Source organism: Dreissena polymorpha, chromosome 9 (genome assembly GCF_020536995.1).
Source record: "Dreissena polymorpha isolate Duluth1 chromosome 9, UMN_Dpol_1.0, whole genome shotgun sequence".
NCBI lineage: Eukaryota > Metazoa > Mollusca > Bivalvia > Myida > Dreissenidae > Dreissena > Dreissena polymorpha.
In genome coordinates this window covers 6,751,961-6,776,349 of record NC_068363.1, presented here as the reverse complement: position 1 = coordinate 6,776,349, position 24,389 = coordinate 6,751,961, and the positions used below count along the sequence as shown (strand labels likewise).

Below are 24,389 nucleotides of genomic sequence, written 5' to 3'. Positions count from 1 at the left end.
CCAATCCTCGCCAAGTTTCAATAGTGTTGTTTGGCATCCATGCCCTTTCCGAAAAACACATAAAAAGTTGTTGAAAATCTTATCAAAGTGTATAGTAAGTTGATTAGCCAGAACCTTTTCGAAAATTTTTGAAGGAGCAGGTAATATGCTTACAGGTCTATAGTTAGACTTGACTAAGGGATCATCTTTCTTATAAACTGGGGTTACCTGTGCTTGCTTTTAGTCGATCAGGGAATATACCAGAGTCAATAGAATTGTTTATAAAGTATGTATAGAAAGGGACCAGTGACTGTGAACCTAATTTTAGGAGTTTTAAAGATATTTTGTCAATTCCAGTAGCTTTTTTCGCATTAAACTTCCGTAAAATATTTGAAACAGTTGATTGTTCCACATGTGAAAAATTAAATGAATCTGGGGGAATATTTTGCCCTAGTATTTTATTTATACTTGGATGGTTACTTTCATCAAAGGTGAAATCTTTTCCAATGTCTTTTGCGACATTTACATACAAGTCATTGAAAATGTCAGCTACATCACTATTATCTGATATTGTCTTTTGATTATCATTGAGAACTCAGGATTTTGAGTTTTTCGTTTTAGTATACTTGTTATACGACATTTTTTTAGTGTAAATAGCTTTTCTTAGTTCCTTATTCATATAAGGTAACTGAACAGGCTTTCTGTATGTTTGTTTAAATTGAGCATGCTTGTTCATAATTTCAACAACATCATTTTCAAAAGTGTTGTACACCAAATCTAAGTTATCAGGATCGATTGAATAATTTTCAACATTTAGTATGCACAATTCTTCATTATATGAATCAATATTGAAATTTTTAAAGCTTCTGTAAGTAATTTTCTGTTTCTCATTCCTCGAGACAGTATTGTTTATAACAGTGCTTATCATATTGTGACAATCGCTAATACCGGTTGAGAAATTTAGAGTTTTGATGCACACATTTTTACTATTTGTCAGGATGACATCAAGTAAGGATGGTGAACAGTCCTTTTTAAAACATGTTGGATTTTTAATAATGTTGGACAGATTAAAAATTTCTAAAATATCTAATAAAATTTTACTTTTAGTATCACAAAGAAGATCATAATTCAGGTCACCAATGACAGCATAGTGATCGAAAACACTTGTACATTTGTCTAAAGTTTTGCAAAAGCTATCAGAAAAAGATATATTGTTCATGCTTGGTGGCCTATAGACGCAAAAGAAACACCATTTTGATTTATTTAAATTGACTTCATATATGATATTTTCGAGGTTGTCTGACTCGAGGTCTTTACGTCTTCTAGACGGGATATCATTTCTTATGTATGCAGCTAATCCACCCCGTTTATGTCCCTGTCTCTACGTTCGAGTTTGTAGCCAGGGACCTCAAAAATAGCACTGCGATATGAGCTGTCAATTTTAGTTTCAGATATATATAACAGATCTACAAGTTTATTGATCAATACTTCGTGAAGTTCAACAAATTTTGATTTTAGACTGTTTATGTTTAAATGCTCCACAATAAATTTATTTTGATGTTTTTTGCGCACATCTGCAAGTTCTTCAAAGACTAATGTTATTGAGTTTGAGCCAAAGGATGAATTCATGTCACTATTTATAGAGTAATCGCTGAAGAAAGAGTCCGAGAAATGGAACCTGGAGCAGTCGGCACATATCCATGGGTCTAGTGAATCCTTAAGATTATTGTATTCAGCCGCAGATATGTTGGCACAATTTATGTGGAACCACTTGTAACACGCCTCACAGAGAACGCAGGGTTTTTTTTGGCCCGATTTTATAGCCGAAATTCGGCTATGTTCCCAATCCCAAAAAGTATACTTTTTTCCCAAAATGTGGCAAAAAATTCCCAATTTCCAAAAAAAAAAAAAAAAAAATTTTTTTTTTTTTTTTTTTTTTTAGAAAGAAGTGTCTTATGTGTATTTTATCTCAATTATAGTTCAATAACATCTAACAAAGTATTATATGATGTTGTTCTTTTAATTTGATTGATTATAAAGAGTTATATCAAATTTAGTATTTCCCTTATCAGTAGACTTTTCGTTTGGAATAAAAAGGCTAATGAATTTATTTTCCCAATTTCATGAAAATTCCGATAAAATTCCCAATTGCAAAGCCATGGGCTATCGTCCCAAAAAGTGGAAAAAAAAACCTGGAACGGCTCGATGGTTTGCTGCAACAGTTCTAGTTTTCTGCTTACAAATTGTACTACCACACAAGTGCTTTAGCTTGGCAATCGGACCAGGATTTTGCGCAACGTCGCCTGCTATTATCAGAAGGTAAAACCTGTAGCAAGACCGAAGGTTAACGGCCTTTGATGGAACCCACTGTGTGTGAGATAGGTGGTAATATATCACACTGTGGATATCTATCATTAAGTTCAAATTTGGAGCGATTTTATATTGTTTCTCATTGATCATGCTGGGCGTACTCACAGAGTGGTTACTTACGTCGCTCCGTACCATATCACGTGTCGGTAAGACATCCGAAATGCCAAGATAAAATCAATGTTACTTGAAAGAACAGTATAAATGTTATTTTCATGGGGGCTGCCATATTGGATGTCTTCCTGTTCCGAAAGACGATCAGTTTCTCAAGGTAAAGTGTTAAGTGATCTTGATCATAGAAAAAAGTCAATTTCCAGCACTTTCTTACGTGTTTTACCGAATGTCCATGATCCAAATTGTAGCAATCTTATTATTTAAAACGAGTTTGATAAAATATTTGCCTAGAAAGCTCTTTTTAAATTAAAATTAAAGATTTCACAGGGCCGCGAAAAGTTGACAGCTTAGGTTACACTCCACTATAAATAATCTAAAAAGCGTGGTATGATGACTTAAACAAAACTGATCAAACTGCTTGTCCCCTGTCAACAATGTTTTCAACGGACCAAAACCATTTTCAAAAATTTACAACAATTACTTCTCTGTAATGCCTTTATTTCTTAGATGATATGTGATATGAAAAGAATTTATCTCAGTTCTAACTAAATACCGACCTGTTCAGTAGAGGCAGTAGCCATAGCTTTATCCTGCTGTCAGACACCGACATCGATTGTGACACGACTGCTCTATGTGGACGTCACGGCCTGATTTACATCATCATGATCATGATCTCCATTGCTATGTCAAGTAAATTAACAAGGGATGAATCACAATCTCGGAAGAGCCTACTGCATATGGGTAAAAAGGTCTAAACTTTACTGAATGTGACCTCTGAAAACAAGAGCACCGCCTTGCGGGTGCCGACCGCTCATCTATTTTATTTTTAAAGGTGAAGGGACTCTCATTTTCAATCACAAAGGAGGGAGGGGTGGAGTGAAGAGGGGTGTATAGTGTGGGGGTGTGGACATTTATAACATTATTTTCCAAAAATACGAAAAAAAAATGAAAAAAAAATCAGGGGGGGTGGGTGGGGGGATTCTTGGATGCGATGGTTGGACGGTATTTCAAACATAAAATAATAAAAATAAATATTTGTGTTTTTAACCGTTTCAAAAAAAAAAGAAGAAATTTGGGGGGTGGGGGGGGTATTGTGTGAGTGTGGTGGTCATTTGTGATCTGATCTTAAAAAAAAAAAAAATTAGGGGGGGGGGATTCGGGTGGGGGGAGGAGGGGGTGGGGGGGGGGATTCTTGGGTGCGATGGTTCGACGGTATTTCAAACATAAAATAATAAAAATAAATATTTGTGTTTTTTAAACCGTTTCAAAAATAAAAAATGAAATTTGGGGGGTGGGGTGGGGGGGTATAGTGTGAGGGTGTGGTGGTCATTTGTGAGATGATCTTAAAAAAAAAAAAAAAATTAGGGGGGGGATTCGGGTGGGGGGGAGGAGGGGGTGGGGGGGGATTCTTGGGTGCGATGGTTCGACAGTATTTCAAGCACAAAATAATAAAAATAAATATTTTTGTTTTTTAACCGTTTCAAAAAAAAAATTTGGGGTGGGGGTGGGGTGGGGTGGGGGGGGGGTATAGTGTGAGGGTGTGGTGGTCATTTGTGTGATGATCTTAAAAAAAAAAATAGGGGGGGGGGAGGGGGGGGAGGGAGGGCACGGAGGATGGTTTGGGTGGAGTCTATTGCGTGGTATGTCAGGTAAGAGTAGTTTTGTCAAAGTATCAATCAAATCTAATCATAAATAAAGAAGCTGTGACAATTTTAGCAAAATTTAATAATTTGACCATGAGAGTCAAGGTCATTCAAAGGTCAAGGTAAAATTCAACTTGCCAGGTACAGTAACCTCATGATAGCATGAAAGTATTTGAAGTTTGAAAGCAATAGCCTTGATAGTTAAGAAGAAAAGTGGATCGAAACAAATTTAACCATATATTCAAAGTTACTAAGTCAAAAAAGGGCCATAATTCCTTAAAAATGACAACCATAGTTATGCAACTTGTCCTTTTACTGTACCCTTATGATAGTTTGCGAGTGTTCCAAGTATGAAAGCAATATCTATGATACTTTAGAAGGTAAAGTGGACCAAAACACAAAACTTAACAAAATTTTCAATTTTCTAAGTATAAAGGGCCCATAATTCCGTCCAAATGCCAGTCAGAGTTACATAACTTTGCCTGCACAGTCCCCTTATGATAGTTAATAAGTGTTGCAAGTATGAAAGCAATAGCTTTGATACTGTAGGAATAAAGTGGACCTAAACACAAAACTTAACCAAATTTTCAAAGTATAAAAAGGGCCCATAATTCTGTCAAAATGCCAGTCAGAGTTACATTACTTTGCCTGCACAGTCCCCTTATGATTTTTAGTAAGTGTTGCAAGTATGAAAGCAATAGCTTTGATACTTACGGAATAAAATGGACCTAAACACAAAACTTAACCAAAATTTTCAATTTTCTAAGTATAAAAAGGGCACATAATCCTGTCAAATTGCACGCCAGAGTTATCTTATTTTGCCTGCCCAGTCCTCTCATGATAGTAAGTAAGTGTACCAAGTTTGAATGCAATAGCATTGATACTTTCTGAGAAAAGTGGACCTAAACGCAAAACTTAACCGGACGCCAACGCCGACGCCAAGGTGATGACAATAGCTCATAATTTTTTATTTTTTTTTAAATAGATGAGCTAATAAAATTGCTTGAAGAGTTTTGCGCAGTCGGTTGTAATACCGATATTCAATAATCATTTCAGCAAACTTCCATGAGGTTTATACGGGCAAAAGCCCGCGAAGCGGGCGTTGACCGTTTATTTGTATCACTTTTCTGAAATACAAAGAGACATTACCTTATAGGGATACAAGTCAAAAAATTTCTGCCGTCACCTATTTTCGCGATGGAAAATCATAGCGCTGGAGCACATAGACACTTCGACAAACGCTATATGACACGTAGATGCATTGCTCATGAAATAATACGGCATGGCAGTAATTATTAAGTAGCGAATCGTACTCTATGTTATTGTATTATGATTTTCTACAATCAAAATACGTCTGTTTGCTTCCCTGTGTGACACTTCCTGTTTCCCATAATGCATTGCAAATTGAAATTGCTCTAGATGTTGTAAACAAAATCTTAAAAAAGATAACCCGTCTAAATTATTTGCGTACTTCCGGTTTACAATACCGAATAAGATTAGTTTCGAATTAACTTCTTCAATGAACCCAATATTCTATAGTTAATATTATCCCTTTACATAAATAAACAATTGTTTAAAAGTTTAATTTGTTCACAACATGAACGGCCGCGTTTCTTTCGTTGACAACTATACATGTCTGTGTGACGTCACTGCTTTTGTCAATACGTCATTAAGAAGTAAAAATTGAAACTATTAAATTAATGGAATGCACTTGATTGGTTAGTCATTATTCAATTAAAATATTGCGTTTGGTTACATAAAACATCAATCTATATAATATTGCTAAAGATTACCTTTGATAACATGGGAACTGTTTTCGGCACATACAAAATTTCGCCGATTTTAAATTTAAGGTCATTATTATTCAGTCAAACTAATGAAACATAAAAGTTATCATTTTATTAAGTTTTGGAGTTATTTCTTGAGTATATTCTACGTGATTATTCTAAAGACCCTTTCTTTTGTGATGAATTAAGTTACGTTGTGATTGTAAACAATATTGCATCTCCGACTCATACTCGATCATTTTCGTACCAAACTGTTTCAAACTGTAAACAAATGCACCGCCTTGCGGGTGCAGACCGCTCATCTATTTTCTTTTTAAAGGTGAAGGGACTCTCATTTTCAATCACAAAGGAGGGAGGGGTGGAGTGAAGAGGGGTGCATTGTGTGGGGGTGTGGACATTTATTACATTATCTTCCAAAAATGCGAAAAAAAGGGAAAAAAAATCGGAATGGGGGGTGGGGGGTTGGATTCTTGGGTGCGATGGTTGGACGGTATTTCAAACATAAAATAATAAAAATAAATATTTGTGTTTTTAACCGTTTAAAAAAAAAATTGGGCGGGGGGGGTGAGGTGGGGGGGGGGGGGGGGTATAGTGTGAGGGTGTGGTGGTAATTAGTGAGATGATTTAAAAAAAAAAAAAAAAAAAAAAAAAAAATTAGGGGGGGGGGGGGGGGGGGGGAATTCGGGTGGGGGGAGGGGTGGGGTGGGGGGATTCTTGGGTGCGATGGTTGGACGGTATTTCAAACATAAAATAATCAAAATAAATAGTTTTGTTTTTTAACCGTTTAAAAAAAAAATTGGGGAGGGGGTGGGGTGGGGGTGGTATAGTGTGAGGGTGTGGTGGTCATTTGTGAGATGATCTAAAAAAAAAAAAAAAAAAAAAAATAGGGGGGGGGGATAAGGGGGGGGGGGGGAGGGGGGGGGGGCACGGGCGATGGTTTGGGTGGAGTCTATTGTGGTTTGTCAGGTAAGAGTAGTTTTATCAAAGTATCAATCAAATCTAATCATAAATAAATAAGTTATGGCAATTTTAGCAAAATTTAATAATTTGACCTTGAGAGTCAAGGTCATTCAAAGGTCAAGGTAAAATTCAACTTGCCAGGTACAGTAACCTCATGATAGCATGATAAGTGTTGCAAGTATGAAAGCAATAGCTTTGATACTGTATGAATAAAGTGGACCTAAACACAAAACATCACCAAATTTTCAATTTTTTAAGTATAAAAAGGGCACATAATTCTGTCAAAATGCCAGTCAGAGTTACATTACTTTGCCAGCACAGTCCCCTTATGATAGTTTGTAAGTGTTGCAAGTATGAAAGCAATAGCTTTGATACTTAAGGAATAAAATGGACCTAAACACAAAACTTAACCAAAATTTTAAATTTTCTAAGTATAAAAGGGCACATAATTCTGTCAAAATGCACGCCAGAGTTATCTAACTTTGCCTGCCCAGTCCCCTCATGATAGTAAGTAAGTGTACCAAGTTTGAATGCAATAGCATTGATACTTTCTGAGAAAAGTGGACCTAAACGCAAAACTTAACCGGACGCCGACGCCGACGCCAAGGTGATGACAATAGCTCATAATTTTTTTTCAAAAAATAGATGAGCTAAAAATCAAACAGTGCTTACAAACACATTGGAAATAGACTAATTCATATGTACATTTTATGGATTCTTTTTGATTTTTTTTTAGAAGCTGCTCTGTCAAATGCTGGACTTCACACATTCCATGCAGCATTCTGCTGAGCAAAACTGACTGCGTGCTTTGTACTCAACAACGAAGCAATTCTGGACCTATAAAGCTTGATCGGGACTGAAACATTAGCAATTGTGACTCTGTACTGTTCAACGTTAGTGGACTGTAAAGAAACTGCAGTTATTGTGAAGAGACTCTGTATGTCTGTAAGCAAAAAGAATATACAGCATAACAAATATCAGGTGTAAAAACAATGTGAAAGAATAGTGAAATTAACAATTTGCAATCAGGCATGTCAAATGAATTGTTGATATTAAAAATGATAGTTCCCAGGCAGCTCTAGACGTTTTTTCTGTATTTCTATTACTAGTATTAATTCATAAAATGTATGCCACAATTAAAAAGCACACTCTGTTTAGAGACCATTGTGTTGTCTCATTGTGTGATGATGACTTTGAGTAATACATTGTACATTAAACAATATCTACTAAGTTGTTTTTAAGTATCAGATTTCTTGTTTATTATATAAATGAATGTTAATTTTTGCTTAAATATAAATGTGCATTATGCAGTGCCAGTAGCACACTTTGCAATATTTTTATTACAAAAGAGTATGTTGTAAACGTATACCTATCATTAATAATCCTTGCCTAAAAATTCAAATGACACACCTGAGACCATGTGTATTACCATTATTATTTTGCACATTATGCTGACACTTTAAAAAAATTGCAAAAAAGCGAAAAGCAGAAGTTTAGTCTTGTCAACTGTCTCTGATTAATTTTTTGAAGACCATATAAGAAGCGAAAGTGTAGGATACGGTATTCATTTTTTTTGATGACTGCTTGTTATAATTTCTTCATAGAAGGCGTACTGGATGAGTGGAGTATTTTTTTTTTGGTTCTCCATCTTTGATGAAGTCAACTCATTGACATTTAGTGCCATGACTGAGCGTGTTTTTTAACTAACAAATGCGTGGTAGGAACTTACCGAATATATGCAAACTCATAACAGTGTGTCTAATACTACATGTGTTGAGTGCACAGAAACAAGGGCGAGAAGATAAGGGTATAAATGAACATACTGAATGTGTTATTTTGTTGATGAGCTTGAACACACAAAAACTTGACTTTAATCAATTAGGATGTACATGCAGTTTAATAATCGGGTTGTTATTTTATAATCATATTCATGTGGAAACTGCCTCATTCACATGCAATACGCAGCTGCTGTCTATATGTTTAATGCCACATTCCATAATGACTGATTATCTTTACTTTCAAAACATGACAATGAATTAAATGAAATAAAAATAAACGAAATAATGTAATTAAATTCAGGGGAAAAATATTTGATTATATTTTATTTGGTAAATTATTTACTGGTAAAACAATTCTTGTTGATAAAAGTAAATTCGTGATAATAAGTATGTTGTTGTTTATTTTTTGTCTCACACATAAAGTGACAGGTACACTCATATATTTAGCGTTAAGCTTATGATGTGGGTCTTCATCATAAACCGAAATTTTTGATACTAGTATTTTCTCCTTAGCACCAACCTAGTAATGTTCAATCTGTGTATGCCATAAGCGATAGTTTTTACCAACTGTTAATTCCTGAGGATTCAGAAAAATACAATAAGTTTACCACATTTCATGACATAAGCTCTAACAGTGCGGAAGATATGCAAAGAGTATTGTGTCCAAAGCCAAAGGTGATATTTCTGGTCTGTGTAATTTTGGGCAGTGAATGAGGTCTATGCACTTCTTTCAAGATAGACGCAAACACTCCCGCAAGCATTGTTGCATTTATATGTTTATTAACATTAATTAAGTACAAAATGTTTTTTATTTACATATGCAGGGGATACATTCACAATGTCGATGATTTAGACATGGGACCAAAATAATGAAGTACGGCACCATTCTTTTGTATGCTTAAATTAAATAAAATCGTTTTAGAAATAATCTCGCCCTAAAACATTAATGGCATCCCTGCATATGGAAAACATCAATAAAACACAGTTTCGTAAGATTTTTTTTTTTTAATTCTAACATTGTTTTGAAAAATGTAAACAAAAAATGAAATACATGTTTAAGAGTTTGAAAACAGTGCAAGGGGTTACTATACAAAAAGCATAGCTTCATAAACTTTAAGATTTGAACAAATTATATTTTATTGCTTTGCTTAATTACATATTGTTTTGTAAAGAAATTGAATGTTTTGTTGCATGATAATGTGCAAACATATATTACCCGTGTTATCTTATACAAACATCAAATAAGCTTTTGCCCGTAAATTAGGTAGCACCTATTATCATATTAACTTTTATCATTATCACGGACTATAGTTGGTCAATATACGCTCCGTGTCGTTATTAAATACAATTTAGGCCTCGACCGGTCGAGGTAGCACTAGCAGTGCTAGTTCTGGCTACCATAACTTTAAATGTCGCTTTTTATGATTTTTGACTGGCGCGACTTTATACAGTTCTGTCAATATTGAGCGCGTTCGGCATACTAACTCGAGCTAACACGAGTTAACCCGGGTAATGCTCGAGTATTACTCGTGTTACCCTGGTTATGGTGCGCAAGTCACTCGATTGCTACCCACCTCACGGAGCCGGGAAGCCGGGTAAGACTGTCCGAATATACTTCTTCTTCCAACAAGAAGCGGGAAAATGGCTGACCTGGTTGACGAGAAAGGAAACAGATAGATAAAATATGAAATAATGTTATTATTTGGATGAAAATCTAGCAAGCGTGACTACTTGATAAAAACTATTTATTTATCTTTCTACTGTCGGGGTTTGCCATCTTGAATTACTCCATAAGCGTTCGGACTAAATCCGTTACCCGAGTTACTCGGGTTACATAGGGTAAGCAAAACAATTTTACACGGGTATGTATGCCGAATGCGCTCACTATGTAAACTGTACGCTGAAGTTTCTTTAGCTAGCAGTGCTCGCGGTAGTAAGCCGATTTTTGCCAATACTACATAAAACACAAAATATCTGATTGTTTTCACATACCCAACCGTTTAATAGATTATTTTACTTAAATATGTGTTACAAATATCCTCCAACTACGAAAACTAATTAAAAACTGAAATTATTCCCATACAATTAGCAATCATTATCTTTAAATGGAAGTAAGCTACGTTCGCGGGTTACACTATAGTAACTAAAAAACAGGTTACATTACACATATCATTTATTCAACTCCAAAACTCAATGCAAAATATGTTCATATTATAAAATGAAGAAAAAAATATTCAGTATTGTCACAAATGCTTATGCTTCTCATCAAGCAAATGGGTGCTTTCATCTGTCCTTATTTTTTACTCTTCAGCCTGTGGTTGTGGAAAATGGATGCACCTGAACTCAGACTCTCTCCTTAAGACTGACACAGAGGTTCAGAACGTCAGATGGACCCAGTGTCCACACTGGTCACACTGACCCCATTTTACAATGACGAGGGATGTACATCCTTTCAACGCTGCTGGAAATCTCTTGTGACACACACAACTCAAATCTTCCCCTGTATCAGTGCTGTTTTGGCTGTCATCTAATGCGGCTTCTTCATGCTGGTCAATTATGTGTTTGGTTTGGACTCCAGAAGTGCATGGTTTGGTTTTAGAATTTGGGGGTCTGCTGTTTTTCATTGTTAGTTCTTTCATTTCGGATGCTTTCTCCTTTGATTTAGTTGATGTTTCTACATTTGAGGATTTCTTTTTTCTGCTTGCTCTCTCATTGTGTTTACATTTGATTCAGAGAGCAAGTTCCCTGTGACTGTTGGTGGTTGGAATATATTTTTTTCGAGGCCTCTGTTTCACGGTTGTTATCAGCCTACTTTTCAGGTAATCAATCTCTGTACTGATATTGTTGTTATTGTTGACAGTTGACTGTTAAATGATTACTGTTATTGTTGGTCCAGTGTCACTTTGGTTGGTACTAACATCATTGATGGGGTAGATTGTTGAGAGGGAAGTTTGTGTGTTGGTGATCACTTAGTCATTAAATAGATATATGCCTGCCTTTTTGAATGCAGAGGATATGTTTTCTGGTGTGAAGGCTCTGGTGTATGGTTTTGCTGTTAATCTGGCAATCTCATATCTAGTGATAGATATCATAGGGTTGCTGCGGATGTAGGACTGGCATTCTCTGTTGTATAGTTTCTTCAGTGGACCAAATACCCCAACATCAAGGGGCTGAGTTAGATGGCTAGTGTGGGGTGGCAGCACAAATAGAACCACATTGTGGTATTTTGCCCAGTCAGCACGGGTCAAGGACAAGTGGGCCTTGTGACCATCATAAAGTACCAGAGCTGGTTTATGCGAGGCTCCGTCTAATTTCTGGCATGCTTTGCGAAATGACCCATGAGACAGGTCTCAAACAGGCCCCTGTTAACAAAGCCACTGTCTGACATCCCTCCAGATGAACCTGGGAGTGCGCTCTCTAATAGATGATCCACCCACCGCTTCCCTGGGAACATATAGAATGGTGGGATATTATTACCAGTTGAATTTGCCCCACCAACAATTGTCACAGTCCTGGTCCTTGGCGATGTGATTGCCTGTGGCTTGCACTCACTTCCGCATACAACCATAGGGGGAGTGAGTTCCGTAGAGAAGCCAGTTTCATCTATGTTGTAGAATCTCTCGGCGGCTTCCAAAAGGTCTTTATGTTGGAGAACAGAATGTAGTTCTGCAAAGTACTTGGACATTGTCTGTTCAGATGAACATTTAGCCCTAGAAGAGGATAGTTTCTGTGGGGTTACAACTTTCAGCTCCTCGTGTCTTTTCAAGACGGAGTAAAACCATGGTTTGCTCAGTTGATCTTTAGCAATGGTCTTACCCAGCGACTTGGCATATCCTGCTGCTACACTGAGGACTTCAGTTACTGGGTATCCATAACCAATATTACCCATATGGATAATATGGTCGGCCAGTCACTTTTCTTCTTCAAGGTTGAAGAGTCTTGCTGGCCCCATGCTGCAGTCCAGCGCTACATTCCCCCTGGTCCTATCCCTCAGTGTTGTCTCAGGAACCCCATAATACGTGCTGCCCTATACACTGAGGTACCGGACATGGTTGCCTGGAAAGCCCTCTGTAAATTATCCCTGGCATAGGGCTTCTTTTCTCTTGCATGTGTTTGTTTCTGAAAATAAACAAAACAACACAACTTTTATGTGTGGGGAAAAATAACGGAAAATGAATTAACTACATTCTGACCGATTTAAAAATTGGACAGGGATTCAGTTGATTGTTACCAAATAATATTCACTAAATTGTAACCTCCTGTGTTGATAGCAGACGTCTCAAAACAAAGCGGTTTATGAATAGAAAACTCAAATTTTGTTTTATTTTCGGACAGAAAACGTGTCAAATATCAATTTATGACAAATTTAAATAAAAATCTTACCATAATATGATTCATTTCTTCTGAAATCAGCTTTGACAGTGAGTTAAATGGCATTTAAATAATGGAATCTCCCATCCATCATTTTACGGAGATGTTTTGAAGCGTGTCCGCAAATTAAAATATGTTAAACCAAATGTTCAAATTAAACTTTTCAATTTAATTAACTTGTTTTTATCAAAAAGATACGATGATTATGTACTTAAAAACACGTGTTTGATGGTTTTCGATTCACTGTATCTTTCTTATATTAAAACTTGGAATCATTAGTGATATAGGCATTTTTCACTGTTTAACAAAATTGTGTCTTTGTGTCGTATGAACAAATCTGCATGAAAACTACATTTGGACTCAAATCGTACATCAAATCATTTCTGTTGTCAAAACACCTTTATACTGTTTGATTCCAATAATGTCGCTTTAATGGAATTACTATTTTTATATATTTGATTCTAATATTTAATCAACTAAACTTGTTTTATTAGGTTAGGGCATTTTTCACCGTTGAACAAAATTGTGTCTAGGTAGGGTAGGGATTGAGGTTGTTGTTGTTTTTTTACCCCAAGAATCTAGGTATTGCAACGGTGTTCCTACTGCCTACTTCTTTGCATCCATTACAACCTTATGATACTTATATTACTTTATTTGAAAATATTTTCAAGTACTAACATTTATTGTATTAAACATTTGTTTCATTCTTAGGTGTAAAGTGTAAATAATTGTTGAAAATAAAATCATTTTGTCATTCGAATTTTTTTCAATGTATGTTATACATTCAATACCATTCAATAAAAAACAATTCTGAAGTAGTCACAAATATATTTTATATATTTATAATATCTCAATATTTCATTAATTTAATAGTTTACTGTAACTCTTCCTCTTCGATGGTTTCAATAATATTTTTGGACTGCCAAGGGAGAATGAATTCACAAAAATTGTGTCGGATCAAAATACTAAAATGCTCACCTTTATGAAATTTGTAGATATCAAACACTAATATTTTCAAAAAGTTAAGTTATTACATAGAAGTTAGGTCTTTAAATTAAGTATGAATTGATGAACATTAAACTGCAAATGCTACCTTTTTGTGCCATTGCATTTTTCATCTAGGGCTTTTTCATGTGTCAGATTATGAAAAAAAAACAATTTCAAATACTCCGTCATCATATTAAAGGGGCCTTTTTACAGATTTTGGCATATTTTTAAGTTTGATATTAAATGCTTTATATTGATAAATGTAAACATTGGATCTTAAAAGCTCCAGTAAAAAATAAAGAATAAAATTTAAAAAAAGGAAAAAAGTAGCTGGTACCAGGGCTCGAACCAGTGACCCTCGGAGTCCTGGAGTTAGTCTGAAGTAAAAACGCGTTAGCCATCTCGGTTATTCCACCATGTATAAACAGCTTAAGTATTTTATACCTTTTATAAGCAATCTTCGTAGTTTCGTAAATTTCAACGACAGCAACAGAACTCTCCAAATTATTCAATCGTTTCGCGTTGCAACGCTCTATATCTTTTAGGTTTTCAAATCGTCAAAAGATACATATAATGGCTATATTGGACTACGGTAAATGTTCAGTAATACTGTTTCCTCACAAAAAGCATAACTAAAAAGAAAATTTGCGAATCTGAAACAACTTTTTTCAATTTTGTCAATTTACCAAACCTTTAAGAAGTACAAATTTGTTTAAAAATTAAGTTACAAAGAATTTTCCCATATAAAGACTATTACAAGTAACAAAACATTTTAATAATTTAATATTCACGTATTCTCAATAATTTGCAGAATTACCCCACCCTGCATTAAAATTCATCGTGTCCGTCTTACAAACCTATGTTTTGAAACTGCTGTCATCATTCCATCCTCCAAAAAATCACACACTTATAGTATTTTATATAAAAATAAACTGGTAAAAAAATCAATTTCGAAATTTAAAATTCGTTTATTGTATACAAGTATGCAAATTGCTGTTTAAACAAAAGTTTTCAGATACTGATGTTTTTCCTTCTTTAGCAGGGACATTATATAGGCCCTTTTACCCATGGGAGAGGCCTCTTCCCCACAATAAATTACTTTAAAATAGTGCAAATTCCCCAAAATTTTAAGTTTAACATTTGACAAAATCCCCGTTTTCTTCTTTTGTGTATATTTCCCCCTAAAATTAAAGGCCAGACGTCTCACCCACATTCAGAAAAACTCATTACTGATAGTTAATTCAATGTATTAAAGTTATTTTTACAAAAAAAATCACATTTATAATTGTAAGGAATCTATGAAGTACCTGTAACAACAGAACACATGCTGGATATCGATAACGTAATTTAACAGACTAAGATTAAAAAGCGCAAAGCAATTCTCGGTATTACGAAAGTTTCATCGACAATTTATCGGTCGCGAAATTAAGTGACAACTCAAAATTTTACTACAAAAGTCAATAAAATAGCCACAAGGAAAATGCATTATTATGCGTAAATTTTATGGGGTGACTAACTGTTTATACCCCAATTGCGACGATCTGAGTTGCAGAACGTGTATTCGTTTAAGTGTATAAACTGTCGACATATTTACTCTGAAGTTTAAGCTGCGCATGCGCAGGAACATGTTATGAATGTAAAAAAAATACGACGTACTGTTTACTGCTCATATTTATTTTAAGCTCTCTTTTATTTTCAGATTTTAATTCTTTAACATAAATTGTTGCTCTTGTATTATTTAACGGACATTCGGATCGGCAACATAACATTTTCAATCGTCCCTGTCTTAAACGTCGGTCACGTCCGACACTTTTGAGAATGTCTGCTCGTGGGATTAGAGATGCCTTTTTAACTTAATGAACGAAGTCGTTACATCAAAAACACGAAACATTCGCAGAATGTTTACAGTTTGGGTTGAAAAACACCTAACATTGCCGACATTTTCGGCAATGTTACCGAACGCCATATGCGTTTATTCGTGATTACCTCCCACGAAAATAAAGCGCTATTGACTTAAAATTTCACGGAAAATTCGGCTTTAAAAACTTTAGGGTCGGCGGGGTTCTGCTAGGTAGGGTCGGGTTGCCCGAAACACAGAATCTTTTTTTTTTGCCTTACCCGCGAGCACTGCTGACTGGAGTATAATGTAAATATATATAGTAACACGGCATGTTACTCAAAATGTCAATAGCTAATAAAACATAAGGTATTACCCCTTATTCAGAATAGGGACAAAAATGGAAGGAGAACAAAATATTAAACATGCTTGGGAGCACCCCCTCCCTTTGCTAGCTAGTCTGCTTGAGCTAAATCCCTAATATGTTTCTAAATAGAGAATTGTACATCAGAGGTGTCAAATACCACGTTGTTTTAAGTATCTAATTGCATTAAGCATACTGATGAAAAACATTTAATTGTACAAAAATAGATAAATAATATTGCTTACTTTGAACGCGAAATTTTCTTCGCTCTGTGTTTCTTACGATGGTGAAATATCAAGCAGGGGAACTTATCTATAAGGTCTAATACAATCAAATGGAAGTTACTAGCAGTTACTATTCATGTCGATTCCGAAAACGTTCTTTACACTTCAGCTTACATCTAAACACACACAAAAATGTTTAGAATAAATAAGAACCATTTGAAATAAACCTCCAGTCCGGCCTAACACGAAACAGAAACATACAACCTAAATAAGTCCTTTATCATTAAAGGACACAAATATACAACTGGTTTACGTTGTTTTGTCCCTCCTAGATAACAATTAAGCATACATGTATGTCAGGTTTGGAGTAAGCCTTAGATTTATTATAATGGTTAGCGACAGCGAAGTATACTGTACTACAAAAAAAATCGCTTTCAACTATAAAAATATTATATTGCTATCGATACTTAAGGTTTATGGGGGGGGGGGGATAAAATTCATTAAAACTTCGCTTTGGTTTTTCTTCATTGAATGTGGTACATTATGGTCAAACTATATATCATTTTAAAGCTAAAGACGGATAGAATAACATAAACACATTTTTGACATTCAATATGTGTGTGCTTTATTCATATTTTTGTTTAAAACTAATACATTTTTACACTCATTTACAAAATCTCAATCTAAAGTTAGGAAGGATATGCACTACCTTAAGTTGAATAAATACAAAGCTATATACATATACAAGGTCAAGTTAGCAACATTTCACAGAAAATTATTGTCATAAAACAACAAATGAGTTTTTATTCATCTGCCTTTTTTGGATAAATATCCTTAACAAAGTTCTAAAAATAACTTAAACGTAACTACTTTTTAAAAATCCAGGTATGGTGGATAATAAGAGTCACAATTATATTTCAAAGGCTTAACAATTTTGTTATTTACCTCTCAACCAAATTGCAAATTTTAAACCATCTCAAATTGAAATAGATTGCAGACGACATATAAAATTGTAAAGGATTATAAAGAAATTGGCAAAACGATTGATTTTATATTTCGATTCCTTCTACCCATTTTGAAAGCGTGGCCATCGCTGTGATCCGTAGAAAAACGTGCAAAACAAATCGGTCGAAACCACGTGCAGTAGTGAGAAAACCGGGTATGTGTATACACATACCTGAGAAAACACATACTTATTTTGACAGTTGGGTGGCAACTAGTAAAACAGTTACTAGTAAAACAACTATTAACATTAATCAGCAAGAGGTCGCACTAAATAACAGAAATGACCACGTAGAGATATCATAACTTACCCTATTTCAAATATTTTCCAGCTGAAAATTGTCCCCCACACGTCTTTTTTAGTTTACTGTGAAACCATTATTAATCGTCAGGCATTAATTTTCATAAATTTCGTCAGTCGGCAGATCGGCGAATTTAAGATACTAACGAACAATCATGCTCTATGTTTGAACAAAAACAAAAACCAAGTTGAACAATATTTTAAAACTTTACCGTAGACATGAGGCATTAAATTCCAACATAATCCATGCACACATTCACTGCTGTTTCGTAATCAAGATTAATCCGGTTTTGACACAAAGGGATGTAGATTACACAAGGTACTTAACTGACACGTGACACTTCTTTAAAACGCGTGTGCAGTACAGCTGTATCGATTGCGTTGACTTCGTTTATGTAGAATGGTAATGAATTAGCGCTAATTGTTTATAACTTTATTACCCATAAGGTGCATTGTGTCAGGGGTGTTGCATATTAGCCATCACGCAGCGAATGCCGATAAAAGACAATAAACCAAAAGAAAAGATGACGATGTGTGATCAACATGCGTATTTATCACAAATTAATAAAGAATATTTTAATTGCTGTTTGTTGTTTGATTGTTTGCGTTTAATCACACTTATTACTATTTTATATGTATCAATTTATTTATTTTTTAAATTATTGACATTATTGATTTATATACCGGTAGTTCACTTTTTAAGAACAAACACACACAAAGAGTTTATAATTTTAATGTTTATATCAGAATGAAAAAGCATTTTATTTGAAAAAAAAACACTTAACAAACTGGAACCTCTTTCGTATAACACAAACAGTTTTAAAACGGTATTGACAGCATTTTGATAAAAATCATACCAACTAGAACACATACCCAACAAAATAAACAAAAGTGACTAGACTCTAGTTTGATTTGCTTGCAAAAATAAATCATTTCATTTAGAGAGCAAAAAAACAACAACAGGAAACAACATTGTTTCATCAACACAACATGGACTTTTTTTTTAATCAGTCCAGCTTTCCAGTATTTGTATTGTTTTTCTGGAGCCGAAGTGCATCTCACAGAATATCCATCCAACTTCCGTTGTTTTCACTTTCGTTATTAAAAACTCCGTTTAAAAGAATTATTTCTACTTTTAGATTGTTAAAGCGATGTATTATTATATATTATCAATAGAATAGTATACCGTGATGAATTGAACGGAGTTACGTATCGATCTTTCTGTCAGTCTGTAAGCGTACTATTTTATGCGCAATAATATAAGTACATGTGATTCGACAACGATTGTAAACATTGGTGAAATGCTTCTTACATAGTTATTATTTTGAGTGTTTATGAGGTCTGATCGTGCAGTTTGCAAACATCAACGGAAAGATTACAATCCAATGCATTTGTCATCGTCAACCGTTTGGAATGTCAATTAGGCGATGAGTGAGTTTTGAGCATGTTTCTTTCTATTTTATTAATTTAAAAATGGCTGCCCCCATGGTGATGAAATGACATGTGTTCGAGTTTTGATATTTCTAGATATGTAAACTTTTTTTACTATTTAAGCGTAACTTGCCTTCGTCAATGTTGTTATTATTCACTAGTTATATAATTTTCCGCCGAAATACGTGGAATAAACATGATTCAGATTTTTGAAAATAATGTATATTTTAGTGTTAAAATCGCTTTGTATTTTGATTGATTTTGTGGATGTTATGATACGTTGATGTACAAAATTGGTAGCAGTTTGAAGGAAAAACATCCTTTAAAGCATATATGTATACATTTTCAATGTGGCACTCTTCCTTTAGTCAAATTTTGAGTTCAATGCTAGGGGTCCCACATTTTTCAAAATGAAGCCTCTACATGAACCTTAATAAAGTGACAGTCTTTAAAATCAAACTAACCTATTCACTATAACCGAGTCTGAAGGTACGCACAAATTCTGCGTGTACAATCTCAACAACCTCACAACATCTAGAAAATAATAAGTTCAAGGTCACAAGTGATTCGAACTGACTCTGTTTACTATCACAGAGATTAGAAATTGAACGCAAAACTAACACAAACTATTGGTCATCGAAAGTACGGGACATTCTCAACCAAACCGGTTTTAACGATGAATGGCTATTTCCCGAATCTGTTAACTCTAATCAATGAATCCCGTTACTATGGAAGCGTATATGGTACACCTTAATCAAATGGTCATATCGGATTAGTTTATGTCGACTTACTTTGAAATAACATGGTATGTCGTCATAGTTTTGTAGGTTTTTCCATCTTAATTCTACTCGCCGTAACGACAATAAGTTAAAGTCTCGACGTAAATGTTTCCGGCTTTTCCCGAAAAATATTTAGTCGACATAATCTTGGTAATCTCACCAATATCATGTTGACGATATATATCGCCGTATATGTGTTGATATACCCAAATGTTATATCCATATCTACATGAGTCATGTCCATTGATCCACGCAGATATCAAACTTTTTTTAAACAACGCCCTTTGTCCACTGGTCTTCATTTTATATAAAAGCTGTCACTGGGACGGAGAAAAAAAAACAACAAGCAATCCCTCCTTCAGTTATATTGTACAGAAGCGTATATGATACACCCCAATAAAATGGTCATGTCAGATTAATTTATATCAACTTACTGTGAATTAACATAATTTAAGTCGACAAATCAACATAATTTTTGGCTTCATGCTCTTGTGAAAATGACTTGCCATCATAGTTTTAGTCGACACGATGAGCTATTTTTTACGCCATGAAACCTTTTTCATATCATGCCGTCATAGAATGTTGACATCATTACAACATCAGGGTATACAATATACGCTTCCATAATATCGACATGTCAACATAACGTTACTAGCATGTCATCAAGATATACATGTATGCCGTCATACAATAAACAACAAAGAAGTAGTTAAATATATAGGACGGCTAAAGGATAAAATATCGTCATAGATTAAGGCTGTCATGCCAACATGCGGGTTTTTTAAATCTTGAAAATTTATCCAAAGTCGACAAATCAAGATACTTTTTGGCGTCATGCTCTTGTGAAAATGACTTGCCATAATAGTTTTAGTCGTAACGATAAGTTATTTTTTGCGCCATGACACATTTTTCATATCGGCATGTCATAGAATGTTGACATTATCACAGCATTAGGGTGTACTATATACGCTTCCATACGGAAGCGTATATGGTAAACCCCAATAATATGGTCATGCCGGATTAAATTATGTACTTTCTGTGAAATAACATGGTATGTCGTCATAGTTGTGTATCTTTTTCCCACTTAATGTTACTCGCCATAACGACATAAAGTTAAAGTCTCGACGTAAATGTTTCCGGCTTTTCCCAAAAAAATTATTTGGTCGACATGATTTAAGTCGACAAATCAACATAATTTTTTGCGTCATGCTCTTGTGAAAATGACTTGCCATCATAGTTTTAGTCGACACGATGACTCATTTTTACGCCATGACACCTTTTTCATATCATGCCGTCAACGAATATGGTACACCCCAATAATATGGTCATGCTGGATTAGTTTATATCGACTTACTGTGAAATAACATGGTATGTCGTCATAGTTGTGTAGGTTTTCCCCTCTTAATATTACTCGCCATAACAAAATTAAGTTAAAATTTCGACGTAAATGTTTCCGTCTTTTCCCGAAAAACTATTTGGTCGACATGATCTAAGTCGACAAATCAACATAACTTTTGGTGCCATTCTAGCTCTTGTGAAAATGACTTGCCATCATAGTTTTAGTCGACACGATGAGTTATTTTTTTAACGCCATGACACCTTTTTCATATCATGCCGTCATAGAATGTTGACATCATCACAGCATCAGGGTGTACCATATACGCTTCCATACTTCCATACTATGCAGAAGTTAGGAATTCATTAATTCCAAAGTATTATAGATCTCGCCCAAATATGTTCAAGTTTATCAAACTACTAAATAATATAAATAAAATAGTGTTAAAGGGGCCTTTTCACGTTTGGGGAAATTGACAAAATTGAAAAAAGTTGTTTCAAATACGCAAATTTCGTTTAAGTTGTGATATTTGTGAGGAAACATTAATACTGAAAATACCATGCTCTAAAATAGCCATTATATGCATCTTTTGACGATTTAAAAACCTGAATATTATAAAGCGTTGCAACGCGAAACCAATTAATAATTTGGAGAGTTCTGTTGTTGTCGTTATATTTTTGTGAAACTACAAGAATTGCTTATATAAAGTATAAAATACTCGGTCATTTTATCCGAAAGGATGGCCGAGTGGTCTAAGTAGGAAGCTTTTTACTACTAAACTCCAGGGGTCAGTGGTTCGAGCCCTGCTGAGGGTTGCCTTTTTAATTGTATTCTTGATTTTTTTACTGGAGCTTTTTATATCCAATGTTTACATTTATCAATATAAAGCATTTAATGACAAACTTTAAAAAGTGCCAAAATCTGTGAAAAGGCCCCTTTAAGAAAACTAACCTAGTTAAGTTTGCAATGCGAGAAAATGTCTTATATATGTAGGTAGGATAAATTATATATTTGTCACAGAGACAATATGCCTAGAATAATGTTATACGTGTTGCAATTATTAAACTACATTTTTACATTATGTGATCACTATGTATTAACCTCATCCATGTGACATCCTCACTAAAACATGTTGTATTTCATTCCTTTTTAAATTGATATTTCTTCGAAATGATGTTTGTTTTGTATTTAATTCAACGCACGCTGTTATTGCATATTTATGTTTATGACGATGAGCTGTATATATGCTTAAGTCGAAATAAACTATTTTGTTATGTTCTGTATGGTACGGCAGCCGAAGAAACGCGATTGCAGTGAGTCGATACGGTCGAGCAGTCGGTATATAGGGTATTGCAGCGTCTCAGTACGGTAGAGCCAGAAAAGCCACTCGCTTTAGAGGAGCATACAAGCTTTATCTGAATACCACGAGCCAGTTTTGTTGTTCAGCCGTAGGACACAAGACTGCATCGACTTAGTATGGTACAGTAGCCAATAACTTTATCGATTTGGTAAAGTTGATCTGCCGAAAGATACCGGTATGTGACTGCACCGAGGGGATATGGTGGGAAATCCGATAGATACACCCTGGTGTGGAGGAGCAAGCTGGAAATACTGGACTCCAACGACTTGATATAGTGGAACATGCGGGAAATATAGTACTACAGAGGTTAAAATGGGTCGGATAACCGCTAAGAATAAAGTAAAAGCTATGCAAAAAAAATACAAAAAAGGACCAATTAAGTCATGTACCGCTCCAGATAGTTGGACTGGGTCTTCCTGTAGTTTTCTTAATTTGTTTGTTACTACAGCTTCTTCAACACGGCAGTTACTTATTCATCGTTTAGAAAAGTGAGGTCTTTCAGCATGTACCGAAGTTAGTTTTTCTATAACCGTTGATATCGCTGATGTAAAAAAAAGTTTCAATCTGATAAAACTAGGTCAAGGATACAACAAACACAGGTTATATAAAATTCCCTGCATTCATGCGCAGTTTCTCAATGCCTTTCAAAATACAAAACCATTAAAAAAACGATTCAATTAACTTTCTTGCAGGTATCTTTAATACGCGTTTTCTGGTTTAAGACACTAAATATGGACTAACAGATGCATGGACGAGTGCTTTATGTATCATATACATGTAGTTATCAAGATGAGATTGACTTCTTGCAAACACTTATTATAAAGCACTTTCTTTGCCTTCAAATTCATTCCTCTCAGATAGGTTCATTGGTCGTCTTCCATTAGGTTATTTTCAAGTGAGTCATCGTATATCCTATTCTTGATTTCAAGACGACGTGAACGGTCATCAACAAATTGATGGACCATGAAGTTAGGATTATCTGGTCCGGTAAATAGGCAAACATGCGTGCGTGTATGGTGTACGAACTGGTCCAAAACTATTCTAAACTGTCCGGGACGGTTTATAAACCGTCCGGGACGGTTTGTAAACTGTCCAGGACAGTTTACTAAACTGTCCCGGACAGTTTCTTACTTTTGAACCGCTCGTACGTCTGTAAACTGTACCGGGCGATTTATTTTGTGGATTACAAACCGTCCGGGACAGTTTAGGAAACTGTCCGGGACGGTTTCCTGGAAACTGTCCGGGACGGTTTCCTAAACTGTCCCGGACGGTTTGCAGGCATACATTTTAGTACGGCATAGGTTCTTAAGACCATAGTCGGACAGTTTAAACCGTCCCGGACAGTTTACTAAACTGTCCCGGACAGTTTAAACCGTCCCGGACGGTTTATGCGCACGAACGGTCCAAAACTTTCCTAAACCGTCCCGGACAGTTTGTAAACTGTCCGGGACAGTTCAGTAAACTGTCCGGGACAGTTTACAAACCGTCCCGGACGGTTTCTAAACTGTCCGGGACAGTTTAGAATAGTTTTGGACCAGTTCGTACACCATATGCGTGCTCCTTGTAGAACGCTGGATAAGACTGCAGTTCTTAGAGAGGGCTCATCTTCTTTATGGACATTCAGTTTCTCACGAAGATTGGCGTTTCAGAAGAGGACCTTGTATGCGTGTATTTGCAAAAACGCTTTAAAAATTACTGAAAGGTACGAATTATAGTTAGTTTTTTTTTTAAATAAATCATTTAAAAAATAAATGTGTTGGCAAGTCATA

At 35.2% G+C, this 24,389-nt stretch overlaps 1 protein-coding gene across 20 annotated transcripts in view; it reads right to left on the bottom strand.

Moving 5' to 3' along the window:
- LOC127845497 (heat shock protein hsp-6-like) overlaps positions 1 to 16,715 on the bottom strand; it is a 33,912-nt gene extending 17,197 nt beyond the window's left edge. For 3 of the 20 annotated variants that reach the window (XM_052376452.1, XM_052376465.1, XM_052376468.1), the window contains exons 1-3: positions 16,433 to 16,712; positions 10,203 to 10,278; positions 3,018 to 3,141 (exon numbers count right to left, since the gene is read on the bottom strand). Coding sequence is in view for 5 of the 20 variants with exons in the window: in XM_052376459.1 (XP_052232419.1) it covers positions 3,018 to 3,041 (24 nt within the window). In the remaining 15 variants the exon portion in view is untranslated. Of the gene's footprint in view, positions 1 to 2,454; positions 2,590 to 2,674; positions 2,806 to 3,017; positions 3,142 to 5,416; positions 5,441 to 10,202; positions 10,279 to 10,620; positions 10,756 to 16,432 lie in introns of those variants that run through there. The other 17 variants (XM_052376457.1, XM_052376466.1, XM_052376469.1 and 14 more) reach the window with 14 other exon arrangements.
- Positions 16,716 to 24,389: the final 7,674 nt, after the last annotated feature.